Source organism: Lycium barbarum, chromosome 6 (genome assembly GCF_019175385.1).
Source record: "Lycium barbarum isolate Lr01 chromosome 6, ASM1917538v2, whole genome shotgun sequence".
NCBI lineage: Eukaryota > Viridiplantae > Streptophyta > Magnoliopsida > Solanales > Solanaceae > Lycium > Lycium barbarum.
Window position 1 is genome coordinate 113,419,792 of NC_083342.1, and position 22,830 is coordinate 113,442,621.

Here is a 22,830-nt window from a genome sequence, read left to right on the forward strand (position 1 = left end):
TTTATCTAAACGTTATAAAAGTGCTTAAAAGCACTTAAAATAAGTCAATCCAAACAAGCAGTTGCTACCAAACCGAAGAGGAGAAGGATTGGGGTCATATGGAGCCCAACAACCGAGCAGAATGAAATTCTGCCCAAAAAGATATGAAAAACACGCCCAACATAAGGCTGGGATACACCCATAAAAGGGGCTGAAATGAGCATGTGTTTTGGTGCAAAGTTGACTTCTTTCCTTACTTTTTGTCAGATAATTTTGGGAAGAAGTGTGATACTCCCACCATTCCATAATAAGTGATTTTTTAGATTTATGCACACCCTTTAAGTAAGTGCTCATTCCTTAAATTTTTGGGAGTGTTTTTACTAATTTACCCCTAATTACATGTCTAAAAAAAGAAAAACTTAATGACTCCTAATTATGTAAATAAGGATCTTTTTAGAAGAAGAAGATCAATTTCTTCTTGAAATCCTAAAACACCACTTATTTTGAAACAAAATGAAAAGCCTAAAAAGTCACTTATTGTGAAATGGAGGGAGTATTAATTTGACGTACTATCTTTCAATTTAAGTGTCTTAATTTGACTGAACACAAAGTTTAAGAAATAAAAAAAAGTTTTTTGGATCTTGTGATTCTAAGTTACAGATGCATGTAATGTACTAAAATGTCATTTGAATCTTGTGGTTTTAAACTTGTCACGTAGGGTGTTTGAATTGTCAACTTACTAAATATAGAAAGATGGACTCTTTTTTGGCAGACAAAGAGGAAAGTATGACATTTAAATTGAGACGGAGGGAATACTTTCTTGGTTTAAAGTTTCCTAGTTAGGCTTTACTCCCTGTGTCTATCTTTATTTGTCCACTATACTAAAATCAGATCTCCACTTTTACTTGTCCAGTTTGAAAAACCAAGAGATAATTTATCATGTTATACTATTTTACCCTTATTATTAAATAATCTATAAAATAAAAAATCAATTCATTTCCCAACGTATAATAATTATGGGTGATATAGTAAAATTACCATTTGATTTATTGCTTCTTAAGGGGTGTATAAAGTCAAACATGGACAAATAAAAGTGGACGGAGGGAATACTGCTTATTATTTTCATATTTGAATCTCCTGCTATTTGGGAGAGGGCTGGACAATTTTCCTTGGATTTTGTTCTTTTAATTTTGACAACAACAACATTATTATTATTATTAATACAATTTGAGAGGTTTCTCTTCTTTTACACATTTGTGTGTGGTGACAGATTTATCTTTCAACCTTGCGAAATATATTCTTTAGGAGGTAAGATTAACTTTTAACTTGAAATCTTTTATTTCTATTAAAGTAAAAATTTAAGAAGGTAATTAGTCTTATCTGACCGTTTGGCCATGAGAATTTTTTATTTTTTTCTGAACTTTTTTTTTCAGTTTATTTGAAAATCGGTGTTTGGCCATGAAAAATCCAAATACAACTTCAAACACCTAAAACATTGTTTTCACTTTCAGTCAATTCAAACAACCAAATATGCTTTGCAAAAACTATAACCACTACAAAAAAAAAAAAAAAAAAAAAAAAAAAAAAAACAGAAGGTAATTTGCGGAGCCAACTAGAGGAGGCTAAAACCCCCACGAATTGCAAGTTTCAACCTCCGCAAATTATCCATTTTTTTGCAGTAAACATAACTCCAACTTCAAAATTCCAAATAAAGTGAAAAATATTTGGTTTTCATGGCCAAAACGCCTACTAATTATGGTCTCTACTTTTTTCGAAATAGGGAACTAGATCACTTTGTCATCTAGGTTCTTGAATTGACTCTATTAGTATCATAACTAACTTTAATGCGTTAATTTTTAAAAACTAAGTTTAATTAGGGTTCTAAGTAATATATTACTTTCGAGATTTGGAGATTTATTTCTCGAATTTTGCGTATCTTTAATTTTTTGTATTAATCTTCGCATTTTTTGCTTCCGCATTATTTTGTTTGTTTTTTCTTTCAAATAACCCGATACTTATCACATGCAGTACACATTTTTGTAGAACAGAAATGTAGTGAAAGTTATTTTCAACGAATTTGAAAGGTTTCCTTCCTATTTGTCTCCTATGCTAACTCAGGGCCAAATGAGCAGAAAAAAATTGTTGCTATATATATGCTGCATTATCAGTAATCCAAGAAGGTCTGCTATGCCGCAATAGGCTGGATACTTATGAAGTTTTATCCAACTTTACAATCTCAACCAATGATCGTTTTGACCACGTGATTCACGTATATGGTGGCTGCAGGTTGATATAGTAGGTGGTACATTAATCCAAAAAACGAGAACATAAAGTATAGTATAGTATTAATTAAATTCTGGAAATTAACGAATGATATCATCAATGAAATTTAACCCACGCGTACGCTGGAAACCCCATATATATATTACCTCTAAAAGAAGCATTAGGTACACAATATAATGGCCTGGAAAAGCAGAGCTATACTTGTTGCCATCTTCATTGTTTTCTCACTATGCTTCTATCATGGTGAATCTTCCATTAGGACTAACCCGATGGAGGGCGTCGATGTCGCAGCAACAACAGTACTGGCACTAGAAGAAGAAGAAGAAGAAGAAGAAGAAGACAGCTCAGTTCTCAGCTGGATTTACAAGCATAAGATGAAAAAGATGTGTGCATGCAAACCCTGCAGGCCTATTTGTTAACTCCATTATCTCAATGGACAATGGGTCACTTAATTTGCATTTTCTGTGAGTTATTTTAAGTCTACATGCATGTTTCCCTGTCAAGCAGCATAAAGGATGATTTCAAGCATTGTTCAGTACTTGTAATCAGTTATGCTGTCCAGTATTGTGTCAACCTTCTGTAGTTTAAATCAACGTAAGAGTGATAAAAAAATATTGTCTCTGTTAAATCAAAGTTTCAACTGCAAAATTTGGTTGTCCCTATAATAGTCCCTCATTCTTTTTCTTTCCTGCGTTCAAAAATGGTAAAATTCCATTCCTTATTTTCTTTACCATACTTATTCATTCATCAAGAATTTTTTTTTTTTAAAAAAAAAAAAAAAAAAAAGGTAATACATATATACATGGCTCCAATCTCCCAAGCTAAACTTCCTCCTAAGAACATAAGTTACGAAATTCAGCATGCAAGATTAAAACAATCAATTAACATGACAAAATTAAGTTATAGCTCGTTAGCATAGCTAGCAACGAATTAATGTGCGATCTGATCTGTACACCCTGATTTGAGAAAGATCACCAAGGGATTGACGATAGATTAATATTTCAATCTTTTTCTCTTAGAACGTATTGATTTGACTCCATAATGGGGACCAAACATGTTGTTGCCAAAAGCAGAACCCCTATTTCTTTCAGAGAAGAACTACAAATGAACAGGTAAGAGAATACCAGTAGCATCTTTTGATTTGAGAGATCGAGACCCTCATGGTAAAAAAAAAAAAAAAAAAAGACGACCAGGCTTCATTTTTTAAACGAACGTGCACTGTAGTCTATAGCTGATGATGTGTATATCTGTATCTTCAATATTTGCATTTAAATCTATTGGAGCTCTGTACTTTCGTGCAAGACGAGATAGCAAACTTAAACAACTATTCGAATATTTCATTGTCTTTTCCTTGGAATTAAAAAACACATCCAAGGCAATCAAAGCATAGAATAATTACAGTTTTCAAAATCAGGAAGAGATATTAGTTCAATGCTGAAACCAAGAAACAATAAAAATACGTCTTCCACTGCAAGATCAAGAAAAAGATTAGCCAAATTGATGGAACAGTCTGTATCTAGAAGACAACCCACAATATGTTACACGCGAGTCGACTAAAGCCTCCACCATGAATTGAACTGCTACTGAGTAGAAAGCAGATTCATGTTAAACTGCAAAAAAGCTCCTATATCACTACAATCTAAGGTGGCTGCTGATGGTTATAAGAACATGTCTCGGACTAGAGAAATCAGAACACAATATATACAGTGCTCACTCGACTACCTACATTTGAAGTAGTCATCCTCGCATCAAGTCAATGTCAATATGGCCAGTTTGTAGATCCATTTGCCTTGAACTAGGCCATACTCCCATTGAAGAGGATGGTGTAAGATTCTGGTTCGAAAGAACATCAACTGGATTTACAGAATTGTCAGTGGTCTGAAGATCTGAAGTTCCTGCACTTTGTACACTTTCCGCAGCTATTTTCTTTGCCTTTGAGCTTGAGCATAAGAAGCTTCCCACTATTACCTGAAGGTCATTCACTTTCAATTTCAGGCTTTGAACAGGGAAGTGAAAAGTCAAGGGTCTGAATTTTCCACAAGATAAGAAGGCTTAGCCTCCATATCAGACCAATTTTGATATGATTTACTGATGATCACACAACTTTATACAATGTATAACCAGCCAAACCTTTTTAAGATTCAAAGGTGCATGTAGATTAAAATGGGAGCAACCTTGTTTAGTTTCGTACTAATTCCAAATGAGTTCATCATAGTATCATATGCCGAAGACAGCCAAATACCTAATGGTTTCCATTCAAAGAGATGAAATGAAGATTTCGATAAGATGGAAGGATTGAAAATGATACCTGAATTGGACTTGCTGCAATTAGAACACCTCCAACTCCACCGCCTATCACGCGACCATCTGGACTAGCAAGAGAAACACTTAGGCTGCCAATCCTACCCCGAGATCCACCACTATCGCTGACCAAGAAAGATCCCGATAGACATAATATCTCAAACCGTCCCTGTATGGGATAAGAATATATGCTCGGAAGTTCATTTTTGAAGATAAAAGATGGAGCATGAGGGGGTAAATTAGGCAATATGCAGTAATAGACTTAAAATCAGTACTTAACAAGATTACAAGCTCCTAATACAGAGAAAACTTTATCCACTTTAATAAGTGGTCCCCCTTCCACAGGACCACCCATATCCCTGAAAACTACACCACAAATTATTTGGCATATACATTGTGGAAGACAACTGAGAAAAGATTGGTTAACGAGTTTGGAAAAAATAAAGGCACAGAAATTCCGGAATCTGCAATCATAGGTAGGGATAAAAACAATCAGTTTCCTCACTAGCACAATTCAAAGGTCAAACCCAGAAAAGGTACTCTAGTGAGTTAAAAAATTTACACATAAGAACGAAGAAGACACTTAAAGTCGAGGCCTCAAAATTTCTTAATCTATGTGTTAAAAAAATATTTTCCAACTGGGTATTAAGGACATTGGCAGCTAAGTCTCAAAATTACAGATCCAGGTAAAGTTATTAGACCAAAGATGCTAACAATTTTGTTTTTCTAACCATTAGCAAACAATTCAATTTCATTGTTGCATCTCAAGCAAAGATAACAACTTCCTTCAGATCAGTCTAAACTATAGGCGCTCATGCTCTCCTTTCGTCCTTTTAGGAGATAGCAACTTACTGTTATCAGCCTGAAAAATTATATTTTTGAATTTAATGTTAGTCTTCAGACCTCATATGTAACAGTGCCACCAGAAGTTGATGGTTGACGAAGAGTTACAGTGGAGACAACACCATTTGCCGATAAAATACATATTGATCTAGGCCCTTGTTGCGAAAATGACATTATTTTTGTGGTGATGTCCTGCAGGAAATGCAAATGAACCATTCCATTAATATTGTTAGTGCCAGAACTAAAATTAAAATAGAAAAGTAACTGAATGGCTGAAAGAGTACAAATTAAGGTAAGCCACAAGCAGTTTTCCCACTTGAAGTCATAAATTATAACATATTCTATTGACCTCAAGGGCCTTCTGCATTATACAAATTGTTGGAGAGCACCTAGCTGCCCGTAAATAAATGATCAGTCTAAGGTCCCTGGAGATATCTAGACCAAAATTAAATGATTATTCTTTTTCTTTCTTTTCTATTGAGTTCATTATGTTACTTCTTGCTCAAGTTCCTTGAAAGCCTAACCTTGGAAAATAAACAGGGGGAGGAAAAGTTAATTCCCTCGCTCTAACAGTTTCCATGTATAAACTGACCCATAATGATGTAATGTTCCGGCGTGGTAGAAGTGAGGAAAAAAGATACGATAGTAGTTTCAATCATGTTATCTATGATGCTATACAATATTACACACTCTAAAATATGTGAAACACGTACCTCTCCTACAGCAATCGTGATGACATGCGGGGTAAAACCAATTGCACCTGTATTGGACAACCATCCACCTAGCAAAAGAATCAACCAATTATAACATAAAGCATGTCAAAGAAACATCCCAGGGCAGGAAATTCGCAAAATGTTCAATGGATAGAAAAGGATACTCACATTGATGAATAACACGCACAACAACAACAACAACAACAACAACATACCCAGTGAAATCCCACAATGTGGGGTCTGAGGAGGGTAAAGTGTACGCAGACCTTACCCCTATCTTCCTATCTCGGAAGATAGGAAGGTTGTTTCCGAAAGACCCTCAGCTCAAGAGAAAACACAACGAGAAAGGTTAGATAGGTACAAGCAGTTCAAAGCAAAATGCAGATGAAACTAAAGAAAGCAAATAAGTCAAGATAGAGCAGTCTAAAAAAAGGAAGCAGTAGCTACCACAGATAAATAAGATAATCGAAGTACAAGAAACAACATATAGTAGCAAGAATCAAAGGATAATAGACTATAGATCGAAACAGCGACTACCTACTAGTCTTCTACCCTAATCTGAGTCCTCCATAACCTCCTATCTAAGGTCATGTCCTCGGCAAGCTGAAACTGCGCCATGTCCTATCTCAGCACCTCTCCCCAATATTTTTTTCGGCCTACCCCTGCCTCTTCTAAAACCATCCATAGCTAACCTCTCACACCTCCGCACTGGGGCATCTGTGCCTCTCCTCCTCACATGCCCAAACCATCTCAGCCTCGCTTCCCTCATCTTGTCCTCCACTGATGCTACTCCAACCTTATCCCGAATATATTCATTCCTAATCCTATCTCGCCTGGTGTGCCCACACATCCATCGCAACATTCTCATTTCCGCAACTTTCATCTTTTGGATGTGAGAGCTCTTAACACACACACCTAATAAAATAGAATTTTATGAAATTTATACCTCGACTATTAAGTGTAGAAAGCAAGTTCAGATGCTGATAATAATGCAACGCCTCAAGTACTCGATTTGGTGATCTATTTTGAAACTAGACCCTACAGAGACAAATTTAATGTATTAATGGCATAACCTGTAACTTTTAGTTTTCTGGCATCAGCATGATGATGCAACAATAAAATGAGAAGCTCCATATGCATCTTTTATAATGTCTGAATCAGAAAAACATGATCTCCAACTCAAACGCTTCTATTGTATGCTTAACTTTGTAAAATAAGCAACCATTCTAGCATTTTGATGTCCTTTTTTTTTTCTTTTGGGGCTGATTAGTAGTACCCATTTATTTGTCTCATTAAGATAATCAAATAATAAAGTTTCAGTAATCCCATGTTACTTAGTGCCTATTCTCCCTCCATCAATCCAAAACAATAAAGAAGAATGAGCTCGAGAAGAGACTGTTTCGCATTTACTGCCCATTAAATTGATCCTGTCACCTCCTTATAAATCTGGTGATTCGGATCTTCCACTCTGACCCTTATGTGACTTTAATATGCTTTATCATCTTTTCTACACGTGTATCTATCTTATATGAGGTAGCTTTCTTGAAAGAAACATTCCGTTCACTATTCAGGAAGATACATAATGATAAACAAAATCATAATGATGCAGCCCCTAAGAGGACTGCACAGAAGTAAGATGGTAAAACTTCCTCAATCAGATTAAGTCCTTGATTAAACAAAGAACTTAACGAACAACTACCAAGAGTACTAAGCAAATATATCAGGTCACTACTATTAAGCTACTCCAATTGCCAGGATCTACGGAAATGCAAACTAAAGGGAGAAATTACCAAAAGAAGCGAGTTGCTGCTTTCGTCCAGACCCTGGTGGCCTTCCTCTACCCCTCTTCTGAGTTGAGTTTAATGCCATTGCCTGAGTAGATGGAGGTGGATTCAATGTCAACGACATCGCCCCTTGAACTCCATATTTCCGAGGCCTACCCCTCTTTCTGCGTACAGGCTCACCTTGTGGCAGTGCTGATGATGATGCACCGATACTACCTCTAGGTGATAATGTTGATGAAGGATCCATTAGTAGTGTTTGTGGAATCGAAGCTGATGATGCACCAATACTACTGGATTGAAAGGAAATATTGGCAGTAGGTAATGAAGGATTAATGCTTGGTGATCCCTGTAAACCAGAGGTATTTCCACTCCCACTTCCACTCATCCCTCTCTGCATATAGTAAGGAGCAGATCCAGGTAACATCATAGCGTCCCTTCGATCCATACATTTATCTCTTTTCTCAGAACTCCGTAAACAATAAATCCCCTTCAAACAGTGATTTAAATCTCAAATGAAAGGGAATCAAAGTCACAACTCTTTATTGGCAACATCAAAACCAGTAAAAGTTGCAGCCTTGGATAAGAAAATGGCACAAAAAGACTGTAACTTCTTTAAACGCTGAAGGGGAACTCTATTATGTACATTCAAGATCTCCTTAAAATCCCAGAATGTATTTAGCTGTGAATTTCACCTCGAACGAGCAAGAGAACAACTGAAAGCTCGTTCAAGAACAGAGCCTCCCAGAAAATGCAAAATCTGAAAAGAGTTTAAGAGTCTGTCAGTGACATAAAGTAAGTTAAGTAATAACAAACTCAGCAAATAGATATAGTTAAAAACACACTAAAATGGGAGAAGGGAAGGAAAAGAGTCCCAAGTTCCTAAACTCAACAAAAAGGAAAAACAAGAGGCTAAGAAATATGCATAGGAAGAGAAATGCAAGTTCAGAGCAAAAAAGCTAGTACAAAAAAAAAAGCAAGAACACAAGAAGTTTTAACAACTTTCCAAACCTATTGGAAAGAGAAAAGGGCTTCACATTGAAGACAAATGCAAAACAAACAGAGACTGAACTTATATTTTTGTCTGGTACATTCTCACCTTACTATTCAAAACAAACCCTTAAACACTATAAAAGAATTCCACAAACATTTCAACAGCAAGAGCAAAAACCCAACAAAGAAATCAGTGCCATTGCATCAACAACTTTATGGAAATCAATTCTTGATTTGCAAATTCAATAAAGATCACAACTTCATGATATTTTTTGTCAAGAAACTGACACCAAATTGATTAAAATGCAAAAATGAGGTGACCCTTATGCTAAAAAAGGAAAGTGAAAAGCTTAGAGAGGGAAATGGTGAAGTTAGTATGTATAACCTGTGGCAAATCCTTATCTGAAATGAAAATGGAAACTGAAATGTGGGGTAGAGAGAGGTGCTTCTGTTTGGTGTAATAGATATGTGTTGTGTCATTGTGTGATGCCAATTTGTTTGAGCAAAAGAGATTCAAAAGAAGATTGAATTTCCAAGAGAAGGCACACTACTCTCATAACCTGAAAAAAAGGGCGCTGGATGGATAATGCCCATATTTATTGCGCTCTAAAATTCATTTAATAACGACTTCTCAAGCCTGTTCATTACCCACGCGCATAGTCTTCACTTTTGACCCTGAAGTTTCTGAACATGCCACTTTGGAGTCCTTTTTTTGAGAAACAAGTAATGCATGGATTACAATAATAAATGAATTAATAATGCATAGATTATTTCTCATTTGATTATTTGCTCTAAAATATTATTGAGATCTCTTGATGCCGAATTTGAGGAAAAGATAATGGGTACATTTGTCTTTTAATGTTTAATTCATTATATTGTTATTTCATGTTCAAATTATATGCAAAATAATATATCAATTGATGTATTAAATTGTACCAAAATTAGCTATGCGTGATTCAAATAGTAATGAAACATCAGATAAGCAATTCTAAAATTATGTCGCGATTAATTATTTCAGCTAATAAATCATACCAGAAGAGTGCTTGTGTAATTTAAGTTCTTTAAGTGGTGAAATCTTAGATAATATTTGTAGGATCACTTTGTAATTGAATTTAAGTGATGCAATTACACAGTTCAACATACCTGTCTAGCTAAGTAATTACTTGATCAGCACGAAATGAGTGTAATTGACGGAGAACAATTACACTCTTCAATTTTCAAGAGGGGCTTAAGAATTGGTGAAATAGTTAACAATTCTAGTACATTGTGAATATTCACGAGCAAAAGGATTCAAATAGTAAATTTCAATTAATAAAAGTTAAATATATTTAGTCAATTATAAAAAATAACTCAAATTAAAATTTACCAATAATTGAATGATTAAGGGCAGCTCGATGCACAAAGCATCCTGCGTTAATGGATGTTATTAATACTTTACTTTATCTTGTGACTTATATGATCAAATTATTTGATATGAAATAAGCACAAGCAAATGTTTTACAAGTTGTAAGAGCCAAATGAAGGGTCTCAAAAAGTGAGGCACGTATAAACCCGTCAACCAATTCGGGTTAACCGGTTCAAATCGGTAACCGAACCGGTAAAATCGGAACCAGAACCGAAACTGGTTGAACCGGTTAACCGTTTATTATATACCGGCCCGGTTTTAATTTTTTTGGAACCTGAACCGGAAAAACCAGTGGAATTTAAAAAAAAATTGTTTTAATTGTAGCCGTTGGGGCAGCCCAATGGACCGTTGGGCAACGGTCCATTTGCAAAAATGGTCGTTGCCAAACGGTCCCAAACTCATTTTTTGCCCCCCAACCCCCCAAACTTTTTTTTAACACTTTAACCCATTCCCCACCCCTATATAACCCCTCTCCATTTCCATTTTAATCCACACCAATTCACTCTTCTCTTTCTCTCAAATCTCAATCTCTCAATTATATTATGTTGCAACAATTAGCCACTTTAAATTTCTCTCAAATAAATATTATAAAGTCTTATTATAGTTTCAATTATTAATTTTGCAATTATAATATTGTTGGTGGAGTTGGTGATTTTGCAACAATCTGAAGTAGTTTTGGTGGATTTGCAATTCTAGCCGCCTTCACTTTGTTGGAAATTAGTCCGGCAATTTGGTACCTTCGTTCCAACTCTATATTTATTTTTCGCAATTTAATTCTAGCAATTTAATTTGTTGCAATTTATTTTCTTGCGATTTATTTGAGTGTGATTTAAATTAATTCTATTTAATAATGGCGAAAAGATTTAGACGTGGTGCCGGTAGTAGTGGTATTGTTAGGCGTGGGCTTAATGAGGAAACATTTGTGGAAGAAACACCTAATTTAGGTATTGATGTTGGTGGAAATAATCCACTTTTAGGTCATGAGGCAATGTAACAACATTATACCGATACTTTTAATGAAATTGATGATGATGATGAAACACAACCCCCCGAAAATCTCATAGGAGATACATATGCTGCTCAATCACATACACAAGACAAACAGCCTAGAACTCGTAAGTCAACCGCTAAAATTTGGAAATTTATGACTAAGGATAAGGAAAGTCAAACAGCTAAATGTACCCTATGTAAACAAGTATTTACTTTTAAGCAAGAAACTAGTAAGGATGGTGGAACGGGTACACTAAATGGTCATATGAGAAAGAAACATATGGATGTTTGGGGAGAGCAAACGGGTTCAAATGTGGGGGGGTATTCAAATGACGATAGACCCACGAACCGATAAAATTTTTAAGCATGACAAGAAAAAAGAGCGTGTAGAAATAGCTAAAATGGTAGTTTATGATTGTTTACCATTTTCCTTTCCTTCGGGTTTGGGGTTTGTTACTTACATTCAACGTTGTTATAATTCGTTATTTGAGGGTATTCCTAGAAGTACTTGTAGAGCGGATGTTATAGATTTGTATAAAAAAAATATAGATTTTATTTGCGCCATGTATTTAATTCTTTAAATTGTAATGTTTCTCTTACCGCTGATTTGGGTCTTAGTCTTAACAAGTTAGATTTTTCTGCTATTACATGTTAGATTTTTTTGCTATTACATGTCATTGGGTTATGCAAAAAAGAATTATAGTTTTTTTATATGATGAAGGAAAAGGTCGTCACGATGGAAAATTTTTAGCGGATTCAATGTCTACTATTATGAGATTTTTTAATATTTATAGAAAAACACTTTGTATTGCTTTAGATAATGCTTCTAATAATACAAAAGCGATTGGTCTTTTAAAAAGAAAACTAAACCCTCCGCTAAAAAATATTTTTCATGTAAGATGTAGTTGTCAGATTTTAAACTTAATTGTTAAAGATGGTCTTGTGCGTTTTGACGATTCTATTCAAAAACTTAGAGATGCGGTTGCGTTTCTTTTTTGTAATGCTAATAGGGGAAGAATTAGAGATTTTAAGAATGCTTGTGTGGAAAACAACCTTAGACCTAGGAAAATTCAAGTAGAAATTGAGGCTAGGGGGAACTACACTTACATTGTGCTACAACAAGCATATGAGTATAGGATTCCCATACAACAAGTTCACAACAAATATAATATTAATAGTGATGATTGGTTAAATTATACGGATTGGGAAGATGTTAAGGAATGTGTTGAACTCTTAAAATTTTTTATAATGCAACTCTTGCTTTTTCTAAACAATTCTATCCCACAGTAACCGGAATTTTAGCCTACTTAGCGGAAATAGCTTGAGTTTTACAAGAGTATAAATATAAACCCGGTTATCAAGCGGCTATTTTTTATATGACAACAAAATTTAAGAAGTATTTTTTTTCCATCCCAACTTTATTTATATTCGGTTCTCTTTTAAATTCTTGTTTAGAAGTGTCTTATACTAAAGTATTGGTTGGTCAAATTTATATATTTTTAGAAATTGAAGAGGGAGTTCAACCATCTTTAGCTGAAGCCGAACTCGCTATTGATGACGAGTTTAGAAAAGTTTTTACTCATTATTCTAATTTGGAAGAACATGCTACATCTGTTGCTCCACGCCCCACTACTTCTCAAAGTAGCAAAAAGGGTTTGTCGGGTTTAAAAGTTTTACATTCAAATCCAACTCCTTCTTGTAATGCAAACTTTGACGAATATCACTTTTATTTGATGCAGCCAAATATGGATATCAAGGAACTAGATGAGTTGGACGTCTTAGCATGGTGGAAGAAATACAAGGCAAGTCATCCGATACTCTCAAGAATGGCTCGAGATATCCTTACGGTTCAAGTATCAACCGTGGCTTCGGAGAGTGCATTTAGCCAAGGAAGATAACAAATTGGAGACCATAGACACTCATTATCCGGCTTTAGCTTGCAAGTACTAGTGTGCATTCGCGATTGGATTAGATCGGAGCGACGCAACCAAAACTTAGAAGCGGAGGAAGGCGAAGAGGAAGAGATTGAAGATTTGATAGCAAGTGGACCGGACCAAATGAAAGACTTTGAAGATATCTCCATGGTCGAATATGATATGCGGAAAATTGACCAAATGATTGAGAATTGATGATTTTATTATTCTATTATTTCTTTGCAACTCATGTATTATTTGCAAGTTAAAAAAAATTACATCTTGCAAATAAATGTTATCCAAAAATGAATAAAATATATGACTCATTGAGCTTTCTTCTATTTACTTGTGTTCATATTTTTACTTATATTAAGTTAGGAATATATCTAAAATATAATAAGAATATACTTATAATATACATCTACTTAAATTAAAAACTAGAAAGTTATATACTTGAAAAATAACTAAAATATACTAAGAATATACTTATAATATAAATATACTTAATTTATAATATATGAATTTATAAACTTAGAAAAAAATTAAGCTATAAATAACTTAAGTTATAATATATAAGTATACATATAACTTAAACATATATATATATATATATATATATATATATATATATATATATATATATATATACGTATATGCTGTCTGTATTGTTGTTAGTCAGTTAATATATAAACCTTACTTATAAATAAATATAACATATGTAAATATACCTACAATATACTAATAAATACTATAATAAATATATATATATATATATAATATACAAAAAAAAAAAAAAGATTTTGACACTTTTGAACCGGATCGGTTTCGATTATTTAACTGGTAAATTGAAACCGGTTAAACTGAAATCGGTGGCCGATTCCAATTTTTAAATCAAAAACCGATCGATTTGTTAATGAATTACCGGTCCGATTCGGTTCAAACCGGTTAACAGCTCTAGGCGCGTAGCATCGGCCCAGGATGGCGTCAGACCTTTAAAAGGTAGGGCCGAGGGGTTGTGAAAGGGACAATTGAGATGACGTGACCAGGTTTGGACCTCCAAATTTCACTTCAATTCAGAAACACTGGTGTACAGCACTTCAACACCAAGTGGCCGTTTTGGTAAAGCCGCCAATATGGATATGTATGCATGTGATATTCATATACTTTCTTCTCTATCAATTTACGTGATAATGTTCGAATTTTGAGAGTCAAATTTTTTTTATTTTACTCATAAATTTAGACGTTTAATTTTTAAGTTTTTTGAAAAATAAAATACATAGTTAAAAATTACATAAAAATATTATAAATCACAATAATTAACAATTTAAAATATTTAAAGGCATATAAACAAATCTGAGGTAAATTTTGCAGGGTGTTTGCTTCATCCTGATCCTTTGCTTTCTTTCCCACCATCACTAATTCATCTTTTCCCTGGTAGCTAAGTACAACAACTTCCAGTGATAGTAAAAAGTCGTTTCACATAATATGCATGAGTTCAATTCTTCACACTCTTTCTCTATAAAGTTCTCAAATGTAACAGAAAAAAGAAGAATTAGGAGTAAATGCCTTGGGGTATTATTTCCACTGAGCTAGTGCATAAAATCATTTGCTAACATACTTGAGGTGACCTTACAAACATGATCTATTAAGATTCAACTCTTTGTTGTTCTCGTTTGTTTATCCGGAAAAGGACAAGACATTACTCTAGATCACATTTGATGTTATATGTACAAGCTGACTTACGAGTTTTGGTTTTCTCATAGGTGTCAAGAGGAGGTATGTTGGAACAGTAATGGGGCAAGTCAGCAGCTCAAGCCTTTCCTTTGCGAGTTATCCTTTACCGACTTCATGACTTTCTTCGTTAGTGTTGTGTTGCACGGGTTTATGACTTATATAACTAGTAAAATCGTATAAACAGTGAAAAGTTTGATGTAACATGCTTTCTAAGATTGGAAGCAGTCAAAATAAGCCAAACACGTGAATTGATCAGGACTTGAAAGAATTTCACGGGGCTCAAGCAGACGGATTATATTACTGTAAAATAGGCATTAAAAGTACTATAAGAGGTTGACAAGCTAACTCCTCTCTCCCCATTTCCCTTCCAGTACTACAATAGTTGGATTGCGAGTGAAGGGGCACCTATTGAGAACAAAAAAGGGCAAACTTAAGAATATTAAGTGGAATACTGCAAATTGAAAAATAAAGAGAATTTTTCAAAAAAAGGAACATAAACAGGGCAGGTCAAAATCATGAACATGCTAACAGAGCCGGGCAACGGGGGTGAAAGTTTTAGCCCGTACCGTTTACATTGCTAGAGATAGAAAGACAGATGGTCCATGAAGGTGTCTGCTTTTATTAAACCTGACACTAGCACCCCTAAGGATAGAATGGTCTATGAAGGTCTCTGCAACATCATGCAGAGCTCACAATATGCACCACAGTTTTATATTTGTCTTCAAATCTTTTCCTCCCACGAGGCTGCGGTTGATCTTTTTCCTCAAGTGCCACAAGCATGGAAATATCTACTCTAGAATTTTGACGGGCACCCTGTTTCCTTTTTGACAAGGTAATACAGTTTTGAGGGGTATTCTTAATACCAAGGACAAGCAACAAATTTTATAGTATAATACTCTTGATATTACATCAGAATTAAACCATACATATGCATGTAGATACTCCCAGAAAACATCCACAACAAAATACAGCCTAAGCTCTGCTTTTCCTGTTAGCCAAATGTAAGGCAAGATTCCAGGGGTCTTCGAACATAACCACTTCAGCTTGAACGATATTTTGTTCAGTGTACACTATCGCTACTTCAATTAGTTGTTCAACAAAATAAATTGCTAAATCTAGAGAAGCTCACAAGATCTCTCCTTTATCTGTGCTCTTTTTTGCAGGAGTGGAGGATGATTAACTAGCAGAATCACCTATTTCCAGCTGTGATTACCCCTAAGTGCCAATATAACTACGATCTTGAAATCAAAATAGACCACATTCTACCTCTTTAGTGGGCAATAAACTGCAAGGACAACTGCTGATATTGCTCTATCCTTGATGTAGCTCCTAACACATCCATATCAGTTATACAAGTTTATAATACCCATTGCTAAGACCTTACTACAAGCTCTACAAAGCTGAAAATCTAACCAGACTTGATTAAGATGTGACAAATATATGTTTCTTTAGCCTACTGCTGAAAGACCTTTCTAACTGATATTTTGAAGTAAAACACCTTCGTGGTGCTTCCAGTAATGGATACACCTTACTCACTTTCTAGAAAGACCAGATCTTTGTAAACTCTAACTTAAGGGGAAGTAATGCTTTCAAGTTTCAACTATCAAATGTCATGTATGACGGTACTAACATTTTTTTGTTTTCGAAAAACTATCGTCCCCTATCACTGACATTGTAAACAGAGCATCAACAATTATTGTACTCGTCACTCATTTTCAGAATGCACTCAGAACCTACTGTCACGGTTGCTCAGGATCTGAACTACTCAAACTCAGTTAAATATGGCAAAGCCGAGACCCAAAACATTGCAAGACATAAAAAGAGTATAAGAGTAGAGGCACAAAAGCACGAGAAAGAATATAGAATAGGAACATGAACAAATATCAAATCTCTATCAACTAATCGCAGAGGAAAGATGTAAACAGCTTCAATTTCTTTTTGATCCGAGATGTAAACAGCTTCAATTTCACATACCAAATTGTGAGAAAGAAGACGAGGAGGACTAATCTAGTTATCTAGAATCAATCAAAGTTTCTGATTGATAATCCACATACATACACCTGAGCAAATTACAGCATAATCTCATTTTTCAATCTCCATCGCTTGTGCAGCTTTAGCTTTGGCCAATGGAGTCATCTTTGTCTTCAATTTTTTCTTCCCCACTTGAAATCCACTTCCACCTTTCTTCTTCTTATCTTTACTGTCCACCTAAATCACAACATCATCCAAATTAGTTCCCTCTTTCATTTTCTTTGATAAAGTAAACTTGTATCATCATCATTACAAAAGGCTTCTTTTCTTTTTACAACAACAACATACCCAATGTAATCTCACAAGTGGGGACAGGGAGGGTAGAATATAGCAGACCTCACCCCCACCTTGGAAGGTCGAGAGGTTGTTTCCAATAGACCCTCTACTCAAGGAAAAGCATTTTAAAACAGGTCAAAAAAAGAAATAACGAAAGTGAAGAGATACTATAGCAAGCATAACAAAGCATTCTAAAAAAAGAAAGTAGTAACTACAACAAAATAATACGATAACTGAGGTACGAGAAACAACAAATAGCAACATGGACTCGACGAACAAGAGAAAAGGCTTCTTTTCTTTTTGATAAAAGAATTTTTTTAATCATTATCATCATCATCCAAACGCTCCTCCCAACATGAATGTGGAGAACTATTATTGAACAGTCAAAGATTACGCAGTAAAGATCATAACTTTTCTTATTAAATTAGTGCATACATCAGAGAAATAATCACATAATCAGCACTTCAAGAGGGAAATTATAAAGACACAGTGACTAACCTTCATCTTATTCTTCTTTGCTTGTAGCTTCTTCTCTAACTTTTCTTTCTCTGCTTTTTCCCCTATATATTTTCACCATCAAATCAAGAAACTAGTAACACGACAATATTATTAAAAAAAAAAAAAATGGTAAACAAAATTAAGATTTGTACTTCGCAGATCGTATTCGTGTTGTCTTTTCCGGCGACCCAAATCGTTTTTCTTCGACATTTTGGTGAGGGTGGCTGCTCTGGCAATTTCCTGCTTCTTCTACCAATGCCTTAAACCCTAGGGCCCGTTTGGCTTAGAGGACAGGTAAACTTTAAAAGTTTTCAGCCGCTTATAACGTTCCTTCAACTGTCATTTAATACTTCGGGTTTCCTCTTTGCTAAATTTTTAATAAATACTTCATGTACAATTCTTTTTTTTTTCCCCCGATTTTTTGTCTCACAATGCTTAATACCTTAAACCTCTTATTATTGTACAAACTTTAGTAAGTGGTTTATGAGCCTTTTTGGATGGGCTTATGCCTATAAGCTGAAAATAGCTTATAAGTAAAAAAAATAAGTTAGACTAGCTAAATCAAATGAGCCCAATTATTTTTTTGAGCTTATTTTAAGCACAAAATGACTTTAAGTTGACCAACCAAACACTAAAAAAAACTGAAAACAGCTTACAAGCAACTTATAAGTCAATCCAAACTGGCTCTATATAAAAAAAGATTAGAATTCAATTCGTTACGACCTTACAGTCAGAGGTGGAGACATATACGGCTAAGGGGAATTAACCCCCTTCAGCGAAAATTACACGGTTTATACATGATTAAAATTAGTTTTATGTATAAATAGTAGATGTTGAATCCCCTTGAACTTTTTCATGTGTTTACTTCTTCATATTTTGAACCCCTTATGGCAAATCCTGGTTCCACCACTGCTTACACTTCCAGCCTCTCTACCTTGTAAGGGTAACGAATAAATTTAATAAGGTTTGTGTACATTCTACACTCCCGAGATCCCACTTGTGAAATTATACTAGATATGTTGTAGTTGTTGTTGTTATTACGACCTTGAGTTTTTAAATAAATGAGACTAAAAGTTTAAGACATATTTAAAATGGGTCTGTTGGACTATGAATTGCATAAGTTTTTTTTTTTTTTTTTTGATAGAAATTGCATAAGATACACTAATGTCAATAAGCTATTTCATATTTTTGCATAATATATATTTAACATAATTTTTCGATCAAGCGATATCACTCTGACCTAAGATGATTCCGCCTTACATGTTATAACATATAATTTTATTACTTTGACATTAGTCGAATTGTATCTTTGACGAAAATAAATCTATTAGTATCAGTCTCAATCAATGATTTAAAAGACGATTGTTGAGATTACATAATATATTTAACATATATTTAACATAAGCTCCATGAATATTTAATTATTGATATATTATATATTGATAAAATTAATATGTCTAATAATAAAAATTACATTAAGATTGTATAAAATCATAAAATTAAAGATCAATTGAAAAATATATTATATTTTAGAAAGAGTATTTTGGAGATTCTTTTCAACCTCTCCTCCGGCCTTTACTCCCATTGTGACTCGAACCCATAACCTTCGAGGTGGAGGTAGATTGTGCTTACCATACGAGCACTCCCTCTTGTCGAGATTACATAATTTATCAGGGATAAAATTTTAGAAGTCTTGTCAAACCAAACGAGTTTATAAACCTAATATATAAGTTGGGAATGACCTACTTAGCTTATAAATACTTTTAGTGTTTACCAAATACATAAATAAATCGAAAAATACTTAGTTAATGTGATCAAGTTATCAGCTTAGACCTAACACCCTTTTTATTTAACTTTATTTTCTTGGTTACGAGTCATTGTTATAAATATATATATATATATTATTTGACATTTTCCTATACTATTTTAACGAGGATTATATTGGGTATGTTATTGAATTATTTTAGTGAGCATTATATTATATTAGTATTTTTTTTCCGATATTATATTTTAGTGCCCCTTTGGTCATGGATAGTTTTCACTTTTATCCAAAATTTTATTCTGAAAAATTGTTTGGACATAGAATTATTATAATTTCCACAATTCGAAAAACTCCAAAAAACTGTTTTCACGATTTTCACTCCAACTCACTCACAAAAAATAAAAGCAACTGCAATTTATATTCATATCCAAACACAAATACTAAGTACTACATTTTTCAACTTAAAATTGTAAATGATGTACAACTTTTTTTTTCTAATTCACCATTTTTATGTCCAATCGCCTACTTACCCCTTGTTTGGATGGTTGTTTCCCGTGGTTCATTATTGTATTATTTTCTATGAAATCATGTTTGTTTTCATTGTTTTTAAAATTATGTTGTAAATCATGGATTTGGTGGTTTTGTTTAGTTACGTATTTCATTTCTCCATTACACTCCCACCCCATCCACCCTTCTCCATCACACCCAAACCCACCCCCCTACCCCCTCCCACAAACCCCACCATCACCCTACCCTTCCCCCACCCTACAACCCACCACCACGCACTACCCTCGCCACCACCCACCACCGACTTATTTTTTAAAATTCCTATTTTATCCTTTAGTTTTATATATATATAAGTTTCCAATAAAATTTTAAACTTTTCAATTAATTACTTATAGGTCCTAATCTTATTTTTTTAAAGTTAAATTTACTTTTTGTTCTTAAGGTCTACTTTTCAAAAGCCGTCGCACCTCCTGCCTCTTTTTTTTTTTTTTGTTTTATTTTCTATTTGGTGTCCGGTATCCACATTTGAGCCAGACTAATCCAGATAATTTGCATTGTGTAGCGCCCATTCGGGGGAAGCGCTTCCTCCAAAGATTTTTTCATACTCGGGTTAGAATCCGTGACCCCTAATTAAGGGAGGAGCAGCCCCATTCGCTGCACAAATTATGTATTTGTCGTAAAAGTTCATTAACTATGTATAGATTATTAATTTAGAACTAAATAACTTTAAAAAATTATATATATATATATATATATATAAGTTTCCAATAAAATTTTAAACTTTTCAATTAATTACTTATAGGTCCTAATTTTATTTTTTTAAAGTTAAATTTACTTTTTGTTCTTAAGGTCTACTTTTCAAAAGTCGTCGCACCTCCTGCCTCATTTTTTCTTTTTTTTTTTTGTTTTGTTTTCTATTTGGTGTCCGGTATCCACATTTGAGCCAGACTAATCCAGATAATTTGCATTGTGTAGCCCCCATTCGGGGGAAGTGCTTCCTCCAAAGATTTTTTCATACCCAGGTTAGAATCTGTGACCCCTAATTAAGGGAGGAGCAGCCCCATTCGCTGCACAAATTATGTATTTATCGTAAAAGTTCATTAATTATGTATAGATTATTAATTTAGAATTAAATAACTTTAAAAAATTAGGATCCAAAACTTATAAACGCCAAATTCTGGCCCCACATTTGATCTGAAGGTTTGATTTTATATATTGAAAATATACTTATATAAAATTTAATTATTACTAACATAAATTATATTTCTTTAATTAAAATATCTACTTTTATATCTTGGGTTTGCCTAGGCCTCCCGTAATTAGTGTATATATATATATATATATATATCTACATTATTATAAAGGAAGAATATAAATGTTGATCAAAATATTCTTCAAATATTGAATGACTTATATACCCTTTTAGTCTTATCCTAAGATATTTCTATTGGGTGTTTTGGTTAAAATATATATATATATATATATATATATATATATATATATATATATATATATATATATATATATATATATACAGTTAAAAATAGAGTTTTAGACAAATTCTACTTCTGAATTTCGATCCCTGGACTAACTAAATAAAGATTTTTTGCTATCACGTAAACTTTAATCTATTTTTGAAAATCCCAAAACCATCACAATTCTACCATGCAGCCCAGCTTTTGATCCGCTTCTAACCATAAGGGTCGTGTTTATTTTAGTTTGGATATTTTAGATTTACTGCTTGCTTTTCATTCTAATGATTTTCTTAATTACCTTTATTAATGTTATGTTGGCAAAAATCAATTTCAAGTATGAATGCCAACGGTTTTGCCATCTTCCAATGCTTTTGAGAATAGCTTAGGCAGCGGCTTTCTAAATTGCTTTTGTTTGTTTGCATCAATTTTTTTATTTAATATACAAAAAAAGAGATTATTTGTAAAGATTTTCAACACTTTGACATTTTTTAAATGACAATAAATTAATATATGGTCACTTAATCCTTAATATTGGATTATCTTAGTTGTAGCATGTTTTCCATGTAAAAAAAATAAATAAAAAAATTACCAAGAACATCAATTTCAAAGAAGTATTAAGTGAATACGATTTTATATTATACTAATATTTTTGTACCTCATAAAATAAATATATATAGTAAGAATAATATTATCTAATATGTTTTTGCAATGAGACAGGATGCATGATAGGTAATTAACGTGCTAACTACATGTTTTTTTAATATTAATCCAATTAAAAGTACTATTTTTTACACAAAATTTCTGATAAATAAAAATTTCTAAAGGTGATGTGGTAACGCACGTTTATAAAGACTAGTATATATATATATATAAACTAATTTGTAATTATTAAAGATATTTTAGTAAACTTATAATTTAAGTATTATACATCCAAACAGAGGCTTACCATTACTGAATAGTATATTGGTTCCGTAGTATATTTGTGTATATGCAAAGGCAGGACCAGCTAGTATTTTGGAGCACGTATGGATTGACTTATAAGTTGCTTATAAATTGTTTTCAGTTTTTTTGAGTGTTTGCTGGTCAGCTTAAAGTTATTTTGTGCTTAAAATAAGCTTAAAAAATTAATTGAACTTATTTGACTTAGCTTATCTAAAACAACAACTTATAAGCCCAAAAAAATAAGTTAGGCTATACCAACTTATTTTTTTAACTTATAAGTTTTTTTTTAAGCCAATCTAAACGGACTCTAAGTTGAGTAGCCCAATTTTTTTTTTTTTTTTTTTTTTTTTTTAGCTTATAAGCTGATTCTAACTTATAAGTTATAAGCTGATTCTAACTTATAA

General features: G+C 33.4%; 2 protein-coding genes across 3 annotated transcripts; both read right to left on the reverse strand.

The window, feature by feature from the left end:
- Positions 1 to 3,708: 3,708 nt before the first annotated feature.
- On the reverse strand, positions 3,709 to 9,472 carry LOC132645600 (AT-hook motif nuclear-localized protein 9). 2 transcript variants are annotated; one of them, XM_060362676.1, is made up of 6 exons: positions 9,279 to 9,472; positions 7,910 to 8,660; positions 6,120 to 6,187; positions 5,467 to 5,598; positions 4,571 to 4,732; positions 3,709 to 4,230 (listed from the first exon to the last, which is right to left on the reverse strand). In XM_060362676.1, exons 2-6 carry the CDS (start codon positions 8,346 to 8,348, stop codon positions 4,000 to 4,002), a joined length of 1,032 nt encoding a protein of 343 aa, XP_060218659.1. In that variant the 5' UTR covers positions 8,349 to 8,660; positions 9,279 to 9,472; the 3' UTR covers positions 3,709 to 3,999. The 2 variants fall into 2 exon arrangements, with proteins under 2 accessions (XP_060218659.1, XP_060218660.1); XM_060362677.1 differs by lacking the exon at positions 9,279 to 9,472 and adding an exon at positions 9,000 to 9,253.
- Positions 9,473 to 16,795: 7,323 nt separating this feature from the next.
- Positions 16,796 to 18,089, reverse strand: LOC132645601 (uncharacterized). The gene is made up of 3 exons (XM_060362678.1): positions 17,893 to 18,089; positions 17,741 to 17,802; positions 16,796 to 17,143 (listed from the first exon to the last, which is right to left on the reverse strand). The coding sequence occupies exons 1-3, from the start codon at positions 17,948 to 17,950 to the stop codon at positions 17,018 to 17,020; spliced, it is 246 nt and encodes an 81-aa protein (XP_060218661.1). The 5' UTR covers positions 17,951 to 18,089; the 3' UTR covers positions 16,796 to 17,017.
- Positions 18,090 to 22,830: the final 4,741 nt, after the last annotated feature.

Bases quoted from the DNA above. Each gene is read 5' to 3' on its own strand.
- LOC132645600 (XM_060362676.1), bottom strand. From the start codon at position 8,348: ATGGATCGAAGGGACGCTATGATGTTACCTGGATCTGCTCCTTACTAT. The intron at 6,188-7,909 runs GTAATTTCTCCC...TTCTTTTGCTAG, and splicing joins GCAGCAACTCGCTTCTTTTG to GTGGATGGTTGTCCAATACA. The intron at 4,733-5,466 runs GTCTGAAGACTA...TATCCCATACAG, and splicing joins GTGGCACTGTTACATATGAG to GGACGGTTTGAGATATTATG.
- LOC132645601 (XM_060362678.1), bottom strand. From the start codon at position 17,950: ATGTCGAAGAAAAACGATTTGGGTCGCCGGAAAAGACAACACGAATAC. The intron at 17,803-17,892 runs GTACAAATCTTA...GAAAATATATAG, and splicing joins ACACGAATACGATCTGCGAA to GGGAAAAAGCAGAGAAAGAA. The intron at 17,144-17,740 runs GTTAGTCACTGT...GTTGTGATTTAG, and splicing joins CAAAGAAGAATAAGATGAAG to GTGGACAGTAAAGATAAGAA.